Here is a 12,806-nt window from a genome sequence, read left to right as displayed (position 1 = left end):
CAATGTAGGTCAAAGCAGATTTACAAACCCCTGCTTACTGTGTTGATTTGCATTTCACATACTTTCCCCAACTGTTTCGGAATTGAGGGCTGCAGATGTTATTTACTATAATTTGTTCTCCAGCCACCTCTGGGCTGATGACAGACTTGGATGAAGTCAATGTCACACGAAAAGCATCACTGTGAAAGCTCTGAATTGCTCATATTTTGGGCAGATCTCCTGCCAACACAGTCGCTATGACCAGCTTAATCAAATTTGCGGCTGTTGGCAGACCAGAGTCAATCTCGCTGTTTATGAAAGGCTTGGCAGCCGAATCCAGTGAATCAGCCTCGGCACAATCTCATATTCGTCCACACATTAAAGAGAAAACATCATGTTGGTCCTGACCACAACCGTACTGAATGGATGGGACCGATGCTGGCAGTCGAGTTGTGCATCCTGCCTCACTCCCTGCACTTCCCCTGTAAACCCAGCCACTTTATCTGTGAGTCGGAAAAAAAAACAGCATGAAATCTCTCTTCAGATTAATGCAAGCTCCTGCCGCGCTTCCAAAAGCAGAAATTGCCATTTGAAAAAGCACAGAAATGGAGCTGCATCACTGCACCATCTGCCAAGGGAGCACTAATTAAAAAGTGCTCGATGGGTCGGATAAATAAGTGCATGAATAAGTGAGTATGAGAGGGAGATGAATTAGCTGTAAGGAAGCCACACTCTCTGCATTAGGTGGCTTTTTGATTAATGTTTTCAGAGGCTCTATAGCAAACTGGAGTCAAAGCAATGAGTCAAGTACTGGTAATAGGGCGCAAAAATATACCACTTGTTTAGCCATCAGGTCAAGTACTAGATAGTACTAAATTACCAGGGCTTGAAATTACTGGGGCGTAACCACATACGGATATAGTTTTGGGAATGAACAGATAACGCCTTCCACAGAGATATTAATACAGGCGGTACAATATTCATAGACTAATCTTAACACAGTTAAATAACAGACCTAAACGCAGCCTAATCAATCTCCAAAATAATCTCCAACTACACCTCAACACAGCTTCATTAATCTCCAAAATAGTTCTATACCAGCCAGACCAAACCTCAGCCCTATTAATCTCCAAAATAGCCCATTAATTTGTTACAAACCAGGTCTAAACTCTGCCTTATTGATCTCCAAAATAATCCCACAGTTTTATACAAATCAGACCTAAATTCAGCTTTATTAGTCTCAAAACAGTCCCATAGTTCCATAAAAAATGGACTTAAACATATCTTATTCTTCAAAATAATCCCATCATCCCATACCAACCAGACCTAACACAGCTTTACAGAATCTCCAAAAAAAAACATCCAATAATTCTATACAACCTGGACCTAAACTCTTATCTACAAAATAATCCTATTTTTATACCAGCCAGACATACAGCTCTATTAATCTCCAAAATAATCAATTAATTCTATACAAGCCGGACATAAACACAGCTTTATTAATCTCAAAAAATGATCCCATAGTTCTACACAAATTTGATTTGATTAAAAACACATTTTAATTAATCTTCAAAATAATCTCACAATTCTATTCTAATTTAAGAACAAGATTATAATCTCTAAAATAACCCCATAATCTTATACCAAACAGACCTAAACACAGCTTCATTAATCTCCAAAATATTCCCATATTCTACACAAACAAAACCACAGCTTTATAATTTCCTGGACCTAAACATAGCCTTATCGCAAAATAATCCTGTTTTTCTATATATATATATATATATATATATATATATATATATATATATATATATGGAGCTAAGCCACACCCACTTCCAGTTCGGATCTGAATACAGATACAGATGTTTACAGCACTAATCAGGTACAGACTGTGGAAGTGCTGGTTTAGATCGTACAGTCTACCATATAAGACCAACTTTCAGAGCTGATCTCCAGGTTTCTCAGGACATTGTGGGCTAACCCTCTCCAGCGAGTGAGGGAGTACGGTATCTAAAAAAAGACAGAACATGCTGTACTGAGAAGCTTTTCCAACCAGCAGGTCCAACACTCCAACTACATGATTCATTCTACCTACTCTACCACCACACTGCTCTGACCACCGAGAGCAAAGAACAAAACAAAAAAGAAAAACTTCAGAAGTGCTTTCTTCTTACTCTTCTCTGAGCTGGCAGTCAGAGAGGAAGGAAGAGAGAGAGAGAGAGAGAGAGAGAGAGAGAGAGAGAGAGAGAGAGAGAGAGAGACTGAAAGTAAGAGATAAACACAGAAAAAAGACAGAGAAGAGAAAGTAAGATAGATATAGACAGAAGAAGAGAAAAAGACATGAGAGAGTGAAAAAGAGAAACTGAAAGAGTGAAAAAACTGGAAGAGACTGAAAGAGAGAGAGTGGAAAAGAGACTGAAAGAAAGTGAAAAAGAGAGCGAAAAGGAGACTGAAAAAGAGTGGAAAAAAACAAAGAGAGTGAAAAGGAGACTGAAAAAGAGAGACTGAAAGAGAGAGACTGAAAAAGAGACTGAAAGAGTGAAAAGCAGACTGAAAAAGAGAGAATGTGAAAAAGAGAGACTGAAAGAGAGTGAAAAAGAGACTGAGAGTGAAAGAGACAGAGAGAGAGTGAAAAAGAGACAGAAAGCGAGAGAGTGAAAAGAGAGAGAGAAAGAGAGAGAGTGAAAAGAGAGAGAGAAAGAGAGAGTGAAAAAGAGAGACTGTGAGACACAGAAAGAAAGAGAGAGAGAAACTGGAAGAAAGAGAGGGTAAATTCTACAACTCATTTTAAAGCATGAGAATAATATAATCTGGGATTATTTCTGTGGCTCATTTTATATCATGGGATCTGTTATTTCTACAGTTTGTTTTTCTAAACTGCCCACATTTTGGAGAAAGGCCTGCTGCCACAATGTCCGCTATGGCCTGCTTAATCAAAGAAGGTCAGTCACAGGAGCTACAGTTACTCATCAAAGTAAGTGGTGCTCTCTAAATAAGGCAGGATGAAATATAAAAGTGATCTTCTGTTGCTTTTTGATCTGAAACACCCTCCCTCTCTCTCTCTCTCTCTGTCTGTCTCCAGGGGTCTCACGGTACCTCTGTTTCATTCTGGCTTCCTCTTTCATGGCCTAAACACACCTTTTGGCTCTTTAAAACCTGCAATCAGATGATGAAACTGCCTGAAGGTCTACAGAACATGAGAACTATTATCACGCAAACAATCTCCAGAGATCTCCTGCCTGATCAGGTGGAGAAATGTTGATGGATCCCAAACGTACAAAACCCTGTAGACTCCAGCGTTTCTTCCGAAATTAAGTTGTTAATAGTGAGTTTGTGCTGCAGTAACAGCCTCTACTCTTCTGGGAAGGCTTCTAGATGTTGGAACATTGCTGTGAGGATTTGATTGAGCATTAGTGAGGTCAGGTACTGATGTTGGATGGGCAGTTCCGGATCACTCCAACTCATCCCAAAGGTATCGGATGGAGCTCCATCACTCCAAAGACGCTCGGTGGGCAGGGCTCCGCACTGACAAATGCAGTTTTGCACTGGAGCAAAGCACTTAACCTCAGGCTGCTGCGGAGGTGCAGCCTCCGTCACCCCAATTCCTCCTCCCAAATGAAACTACATCCTCAATTCACTTCCCTTATAAAATAAAGCTTAAAAAAGGGATTTTCCCATTAAAGCACTGAAATGATACAGACTGCCCGGCTCAGACACACACTAGTTAAATATTGAGTGAGGTTACATCACGTCTTATATAAGCCAATAAAAAATGCTTAAATTGTTAAAATTCCTTAAAAATTAATTGACGTTTGGGGCATCACTGGTCACCCCTGCCTTGGAAGAGAGTTCATTTATTTAAGCACTGGCACAGACTTGGAACAGGTTCGTTAGTTCAGGCCAAATATAAAGACACTGTCCTTTATGACTGGGTGACACTGGTAATGTCATGAAATTTTCCAAATATATCAAGTTCAACATTAGTAATGTTAATGAACATCAGCATTAATAATAAGTCAACCTATAAATGAGCCTATGCATTAATAAAGTTAATAAGTCAGCATGAATGAGAAGATGGGACTCCAAACAGGCATGCAGATCAAAACTGACAGTTTCTGTCCATCCTTGTGTCCACTGTGAGGAGACGACTCAGCGCTGTGGGTCTGAAAGGATGTGTAGTTGTCAAGAAGAACCTCACTGAGAAAAGGAGACGGACACATCAAACAAAGAAGCTGAACAATGGACTGACCACCCCAGAGTCCAGACCTCAACACCACTGAATCGTGAGAAGCAGAAAATGCAAAACCAACTTCTAAGACACACAACGTCCAGGTAACTTCAGCTAGCTGGGGCAAATTGGCCAAAAAGAATGGCAAATGTCAAATCCACCCCACTGTGCAGAGGTGGTGGATGTTTACTCCACATAATTGAAGCAGTCGGAGTGGAGAAGCTGATTACTCACGAGATCAGCAACGTCCAGCCAATAACTTCAACTTCAGTAACGTTTGAAGAAATGTATGGCATGTATAAAGTCATATGGAACGGTTTGAACACTCACTCACTCGTAATCTAAGCCACTAATCCTCCTGGGTCGCTGGGAGGGGTGCTGGAGCCTATCTTAGCGCTCTTCATCACAGGACAGACACACAGACAAACACTCACACCTAGGAGCATTTTATCTCCAACTGGCCTGGATTTGTCTTTGGACTGTGGGGGAAACCCAGACACACATGGGGAGAACATGCCAACTCCGCACAGAAAGGACCCTGGCTGCCCAGCCAGGGAATCGAACCCAGACGCTCCTTACTGCATACTTCAATATGGCATTTCTGCAAACGTTAGAGCATAATTTCTATTTTATTCTTTGTAATTTCACCAGGGCACCAAACTGCCCACATCTGCACCAAAACTGGACATCTGAGATGTGAAGTCAGGGTTTATGGACTGATGAGTGTACATTTGTATTTTGGGGTTTAGCAGAAAATGATCAGCCAGCTTCTAAGACTGAACTTCGGAGGTGTGTCTGCAGATTCTTTGAGGAGCTGAAAGTGAGTCTCCTGAAAAGAATGGAAGCTGGAATAAAGGGAGAGAGTGACACACAAAACACAGAAACAGCTGATTTATTTTTATTTATTATTATTTTAGTTGTTGAAGCTTCTGAGTAATTTTCTGTTAAATAAAGTTTTTTTTTCTGACGCTGAAAAATTAATGGGTGTTTTTTTTCTGGAAATTAAATAAATAAGGGGTGCTGTCTGACTTTTGTTCAGTAAGGTATGTCACTGAACTGAACTGAAAAGCAAAATCACAGTATATTAATATCACAGTATAAATGATAGGATATCTATTGCCCACGTGATCACAGCAACTGCACTGTACCTACACCTTGTGCTGACCAAAGCCCTAAAGTGTGGACACCCTTTGGTCTGGATTTCTGCATAAATGTGATCTAGGGTCGTATTAGAGAAACATCTTAACTCTGAAATCTGACCTGTTTAGTCTCCATGACGACTCAGTTTAGGACAGTAGCTGTTCCAGAATAACAGTTCCTAACTTCATAATCTCATCATGAACTCCAGATAAGAAAACAGCATCACACAAACATCCTAACTAGACTAAACCTCCTAAATCCTGTCCTAACTTTAGGATGAACCCCAACAGGGTCCTCACTTCTGTTTAAGGTCCGTTTCTATGGTTTTTAGGCAGCTGTGTCAGCAGCATAGTTCACTACCAGCATAATGAGCTCCATTTATTCCTACTGTAAAACGCTGCTTTCACTGTGAGATGATTTTCTTTTCTAACTCTGCGTTTTAAAGATCTCAGACGCTGCAGACTCGATCTCCACCGCCCCTCTGACCACCTTCGTGTGTTAATGTTGATGATGAAATATTACAGTGATGGTGGTGAATAATGAGGAGACGGAGCTGAACGTGTGTCTGTTTATTAGGAGGAGTAACGTTAGCACGCTCAGCTAAAGCGTTTGGGAAATGGAGACTGAAACTGGGGAGCGGTGACGCTCTGATAAACAGCAGGGGGCGCTCTCACAGTGTTCTTAATCTGCAATTTATCACACTTTGGGTTACTTTTGACCTTTTTTACATCAGTAACTGCAGCTGTAACTTATATTTTTAACATTATTTTGCTTACATTACATGTTTATGTTTCAGCTGTGTGTGTGTATAGTCAGTTGCTAGGTAACAGGCATGACAGCCGATTGTTGACTTTGATTAAGTAGGTTAAGATTTCCTAACTGAAGATAAGACACTGTAAGATAAGATAAACTTCCTAAATTAAGATCAGATTTGCTTCTGTAATATAAATTTGTGAATCTGTCAGCAGTGGTGGACGAAGTACACAAACCATGTACTTGAGTTAAAGTAGAGACACCCAAGGTAAAATATTACTGCAGTAAAAGTAGAAGTTCCTCCCTTTAGACCTCCACTTGAGTAAAAGTACTAAAGTATTTGCCTTCAAATGTAGTATTGAAAGTAAAAGTACTAAAAGATTAATTATGGCTTTAATGTCCTATTATTACTGTAACAAGACTCGCTTCATTATGCCCTGCGATGGACTGACGACCTGTCCAGGGTGTATCCTGCCTTCCGCCCTATGACGGCTGGGATAGGCTCCGGCACCCCACCGCGACCCAGAAGGATAAGCGGTTTAGATGATGGATGGATGGACTCGCTTCATTAACTCAGTTTAGGTGAAAATACTCCAGTGTCTCTCTTGGTAAACCAGTCTTTTAATAGAGTCATTAATTAGTGACACTGATGTCTATTAAAATTATCATAAGAACAAAAAACTGAAGGAAAACAGTTTCCATCAGGGAGAACTGAGTGGCTCTGAAATCACTTTTTACAAACAAGCAAAGTTTCAGTTTAAGATTTATTTGCAACTTAGTTACAAATTTAAGTTTAATAAAAACTTTAAACTCAGATTCACAAATGAGTTTCCTTTACTAAACTGCATCTGTAGACTGAAATGTAGTGGAGTGAAAGTAAAAAGTCACCCAAAATGGAAATACTTCAGTAAAGTACAGATACACAAAAAACTACTCAATACAGTAATTAAATACATTTACTTCATTACTGTCCACCGCTGCCTGTCGGATATTAATTTTGGACAAAAGAGAGGAAGTTTATGTAATACGGCTGCAGATCTATGCACTTAATACTATCTAAAATAAACTGAAGTGCAAGTGTTTTGTAAGCCTCTCCAGTCTTCAGAGCAACATTTCTTCTGCTGAGGTCCTCTGAAAGGTACGGTAATTGGACCATTATGTAATTGTCTTTAATGGAAGGGCAGGTCAAACTCAAATCTGAATGTATCTGAATACTCGACTCCAATTACCCTCTTTCAGGAGAACAGGAGGTCACATCTGTTTACCATGAATTACTGTGACTGCTAAAACCATTTGGTCAATGAAAATGTCTTGTGTTTTTAGCTTTAACTTTATGTTAAATGTTTCTGGGCAGTGTTGTACAGAACTCTGAATACATTACATGTATATTTTACAAGATTCAAATGTCTATGTTTATACAGAGCTGCCATAAACTGTATTTAATCCAGAATGAAGAAGCAAATTCCATTTATCTAGGTGTTAAACCTCTGGGGTCCACAAACTCACCTGTACATCAAATTCTCTGTCTCTATATCTGTGTCTGTATCTTTGTGATGATCCAGCACAGAAATCCAGTTCAAACACTTCCTGAATCTGTAGAGTCGCCCTTTCCATTCCATCTCATCACGAGATCATACGAGACTCACATCCGGAGTTATGAGCCTATGAAGAGGGGCTGAGATACACGACATCTGCCTCTCACTGTGTGGAGCTGGTGGATCGGTGTGTCCATCTACATTCTGTGTGAAACTGACCAATGGACACTCAGGAAATCACTAAGGACTGACCATCACGCCGGAAACCCTTCACTCTTCATTCAGTCCACATCGGAGACTCATGTGAAATGGCGTGCAGAGAGTTTACAGCTGCTGAAGCTGCTGCAGCGGTTTTGGAAAGTAGTGATGAAGATAACGGAGCATTTAGATATGAAACACATGAGGATCATGTTATATGAAGAGCCTTTAGAGGAGAGTTTAAGGAGATGTGAACAAATTGAGAGAATACCCTTAGGGTAATGTAGCTCATTTGTGCAGAAACTGATAGATGTCAGACAAATAAGATGTTTTTCTCTGGAGGAGACAAAAACATACATTCAACTCTGATGTATATTGTCTACACTAACTCCCAGACTTCAGTAGCACATATATATCTCGCTGCTGTCGCTACTTTACAGGAGAAGGAAAAAACAAACTTTACTTTTAATGTAGATCAGTGGAACCAGACTTTTTTCCAAGTCATTTTGGTCTGTTTATCATGAAATTTACACACAATGTGAAGGACAACAGGAATTTTCAAATAATGTCAAAAACTGAAAAACACCACCAAATACCCACAAAATCTGAAGTTCTGTAAATATTTAAAAATTCTAAAAAAAACCTGTATCCACAAAGCTTCATAAATGCATTTATAAGGTGTTAGATGGCATGTGTAGTACCTCACAATGCCTGGCATTCCTTATAATTAGTTATAATTGTAAGTATAACACTTCATAAAACTGGAGAATATAACTTTATAATGTCTCATAATGTATTATAATACCTGCTCATAACATGAATGTTGTGATGCACTATAGCAAGATTCACGTTACCAACTTAGCTGAAATGAAGCAGCTATCTTTGATACGCACATACATACATAATATATATATATATATATATAATTTTTTATTTAAGATTTTATATGCATTTGTTTTATATGTGAATTTAATAGAATTTTTTAGCTGATGGCTAACTGAACAGATTTTCCAACGCATTCTGAAACCTGACTTTGTGAAGATATACACTCTTCTTTTAGAAAGTGTTATGCATGGAATTATACCTAATTAAGAACAATTATACACGCTTATGTCAGGTTTTATAAGGTATCATATATCTAGTATAATTCCTTATAAAAGTGTAAGCATTAGGAGTACAGGATTCATAAGAAGTGATACCATAATTTATCAAATTAGAAAAGAGGGCAAATTAGGAGCATTTTCACAAGGGGTCTCTTGGACCCCACTGTGCACACATAGATATAATGTAAAATGTTACCCAGCATTAATATAATTTATTATATTTTACATGAAGATAAGCTCACACTCTAATAGCTGTTAATGGAGATGATTACAGATGATTCACAGCCTTAACTCTGCATGTAAAACAACGTGGCATCTTATTCACACCGTGTACCATCGACTGAAAAGGTTCGACCTTAAAACAATATTCAAATTCTCTGCTGCTGCACTGCAGCACACTGTCACACTGCCACAGTCTCACACTGCCAGCATTCAGCGAGCAGCAGCAGCAGCGCTACGCAGGCTCCAACTGTGTATTCACATCATGACCCACTGAGTGAAATGGTTACTGAGCTGTTAGATTAACGTTGAGGGATGCATTCTGTCACGGAGGCCTGGCCTCAGGTGTGTAAACACAGCAGATAAAAAGCTCAGTTACCTTTCCGCGCAATCCGGATGCAGTTGATCCGAGTCTCCTGCGGACAACACAGAAGAAAACAGAAGGTTATCAGGGCTGTTTCACGCTAACACAATGCTAATGGTGATAGTGTATTAGCATGCTTGTTTGAATGATGTGTATAGAACCGTATCATACAGAAGCCACTGGGAACTCCAGGTCTGACCATATCGTGCCCTGTGATAAACAATAAGGTTCCAAAGCTCCTGTGTACATATTCCTCCCGAGTTTCACTGGAAGCTATGAATTATGAGGTCATTAAGGATGCAAAATATGAATAATGCTGTGTACAAGTTAACTCTGCTGCGCACTGAAATGATGGTACATAAAAGTGAGTCTAATATAACTTTAACACTGTTATAAACCAACACCAGCTACTCAAACTGCAGCCTGAAACCGCTACATGGCTCTAAGCTACCATGCTGGACAGAGCCTGCTGGTTTCTATAAGGTATTTTGGTGATGTCAGTCTTATGATGTCAGTTCAGTGTGTAGCAGTGAAGCAATATTCATATTTCAACTGTAATATTTTCTATATCTATCTATCTATCTATCTATCTGTATATATATACACACAAGCTAGCCCCCTTTTACCCTGTTCTTCCATTGTCAGGACCCCCAGTCTGTAAATGTGGAAGTTCTCCTATTTGGTTGGTTGAACTGATATAATGGTCAATGAATGTAGAAACAAGGAGGTGTACTTAATAAATAAATTAATAATAATAATATTATTATTATTATTATTATTATTATTTTCTAGGTAATAGTAAGTTTACATATTCACAGAACAAATTTAATTACAGTATTTTTCTGTAAATCTATTTAGTTGCTCTAACATATAGGAAAAAACCCCTATAACATATAAAATGTGCCATACATTTTGCCCAGACCACGTTATGTTTTATTTTTTCCATATTAAATTCAGTAAATAAACAGTAATTGTGTATTACAATGTAAAGAAGTGTGTCTCTGTAGAGGACATGTCAACTTAATTACACTTAGAAAAACAACAAAATGTCATTTGACTAGGGGCGCCCATCTTTTGCATATGTGTGTATACATATCGCTGTTGTCAGAACAAAACCTCGTATCTCCAAAATGGTAACTTTACAGGAGAAGGAAAAAACATACTTTACTTTTAATGTAAGTCAATGGAACCAGAATATTTTCCAAGTAATCTTGGGACGTTTCTTTTGTTCCATTCATCATGAAATTTACAGACAATGTAAAGGGCAACTGGTATTTTCAAATAATGTCAAAAAATAAAAATTCTATAAATTGAAAAAATGAGTTTTGCTCCTTAGCAACCTGCTACTGTCTGGTGCTGGCTCCTAGGAGCTCAAAAGGCTTGGTCATGCGAGCGGTCATGTGTGGAGGCTCAAGGTAGACGCACGCCCTCCTAAAAAAGGACTTGTTGCTTCATCTTATATTATCCAATATCTGTATCTGAACTTTATCATAAACGCTGATGGTCACTTGCCCATCGCTCGCTGTTATATGCATGTTCTGATTCCAGGAGTTTTTCTGTTCTTTTACTAATAAACGACAACATAATTACTGTCTGTGCTAATCGGCCGTGCGCTACAGACACATCAGGCAGGAATCAGGCTGAAAAACACTGCAGCATCTCCTTAATGAATGAGGAATTAGCAGAAAACATGATGAAAGCTCAGTGTAAACGTCTGGGGCCTGGATTATCCATTAAAACTAGCTTTGTCTATGTCTAATCCTGGCCTTACCCACCTCCCCCAACACACACAGAGAGAGAGAGAGAGAGAGAGAGAGAGAGAGAGAGAGAGAGAGAGAGAGAGACGTATTATCAAATTAAGATTTACAGATGTGAAATTGGGCTTTATGGGACAATTATGCAAATGCGAGCACCTAGATTGGAGTCGGGACCCCTCTCCCCTAAACCGCTGTTAAATTACCTTTTTAATTGAAAAGCGGTTTCAAGTTGATTTCCCCTTCCTGCCCTGTGCAGATATGACATATTTACCCCCTCAAACGTATTATTATTAAAACAGCCAGCGCCCGCGTGCTTCTCTGTCCTCTGTCAAGGTTGCTGGTCCCACTGCGCCGGGAAAAAATCAGGCGCTGAGGCATGCGGGTCACGTAACACATTCGTTTATGGAGGCGCGGCGAAGATGGCAAGGTCCAGTGAGTTTTCCAATACTTCTGGTCAATATTCAGAATGAAAATGTGTCTGTCTGTCAGCCCAAGGACGTGATTGACTATTATGCATCTGCGATGAATTAGATGGGGGGGTTTGGGGGGGGGGTGAACGGCAGGCAGCTGTGTGCTAGCATCCCTGCTCTGTACTCTACTATGATTATCCTAACCATATGTCTTTCAAGCTAAGTTGAGTCAAAGTAATTACCGCTGAATTTCAGGCCTGCGTCGCCGTAAAGCTACACCTAATTATCCAGAATAATTGTCAAAATAACCCGCCTCCCTCCTCGGCTTCTGAGGCGGCGCGGCCAAGCGTGCGGCGTGACGCGAGACGAGGCGACTTACAGGAGCTGATTGAGATGAAAATTTGCGCATGCAAGATAAACAATAACCTGAATGATCTCACGGCGGAGTGAACTCGTTATGAACTGTACAGAGAGTGTCTGAGATCCTCCGGCGAAGCCGACTGAGCACCGTTTACGAACAATCACACACTCGTAATATCCCATAATACACCGCAAATAATCTACACAATACACCGAACTGAAGGGGGACGAGAGGGGCTTCCGTTCTTCAGGCCACTGAGACCGACTCGGACCAGAGGAGAGTCTGTTTATTCTGTTTGTTTTTGTTTTGTTTTGGCTTTTTTCATGGTAGAAATCAATAGAGCTTAAGAGGAGGGGAGAGAGAGAGAGAGAGCGAGAGAGAGAGAGAGAGAGAGAGAGTGAGAGAGAGAGAGAGAGAGAGAGAGAGAGAGAGAGAGAGGAGAGAGGGGAGTCATTTCATCTGACCACTCACTCTCTCTCTCTCTCTCTCTCTCTCTCTCTCAATCTTTCTTACCTTTTCTTCTCTCTATCTAGCTCTTTCTTTCCTTTTTCTCTCTTTCTCTTCTCTATCTCTCGCTCTCTCTCAATCTTTCTTTTTCCTCTCTCTCATTATCTCTCTCTATCTATCTCTCACAGTCTTAATTTTCTTTTCCTCTCTCTGTCTAGTTATCTCTCATTTTCTCTCTCTTTCTGTTCTCTAGGTGAACAAACTTAAACATGGTATTTATCTGTCTTTTTTGTTAGTGCACAAATTTAA

The 12,806-nt window shown here is 39.7% G+C and overlaps 1 protein-coding gene across 1 annotated transcript in view; it reads right to left on the bottom strand.

Annotated features, from left to right (window-relative positions):
• ptprua (protein tyrosine phosphatase receptor type Ua) overlaps positions 1-12,806 on the bottom strand; it is a 425,958-nt gene that overhangs the window by 110,038 nt on the left and 303,114 nt on the right. The window contains exon 13 of the mRNA XM_036562583.1: positions 9,538-9,574. Coding sequence (XP_036418476.1) covers positions 9,538-9,574 — 37 coding nt within the window. The remainder of the gene's footprint in view (positions 1-9,537; positions 9,575-12,806) is intronic.

The sequence above is a fragment of the Colossoma macropomum genome, unplaced genomic scaffold (assembly GCF_904425465.1).
Source record: "Colossoma macropomum unplaced genomic scaffold, Colossoma_macropomum, whole genome shotgun sequence".
NCBI lineage: Eukaryota > Metazoa > Chordata > Actinopteri > Characiformes > Serrasalmidae > Colossoma > Colossoma macropomum.
The sequence above is the reverse complement of the archived record's forward strand: the minus strand, read 5'-3'. Positions and strand labels throughout refer to the sequence as shown.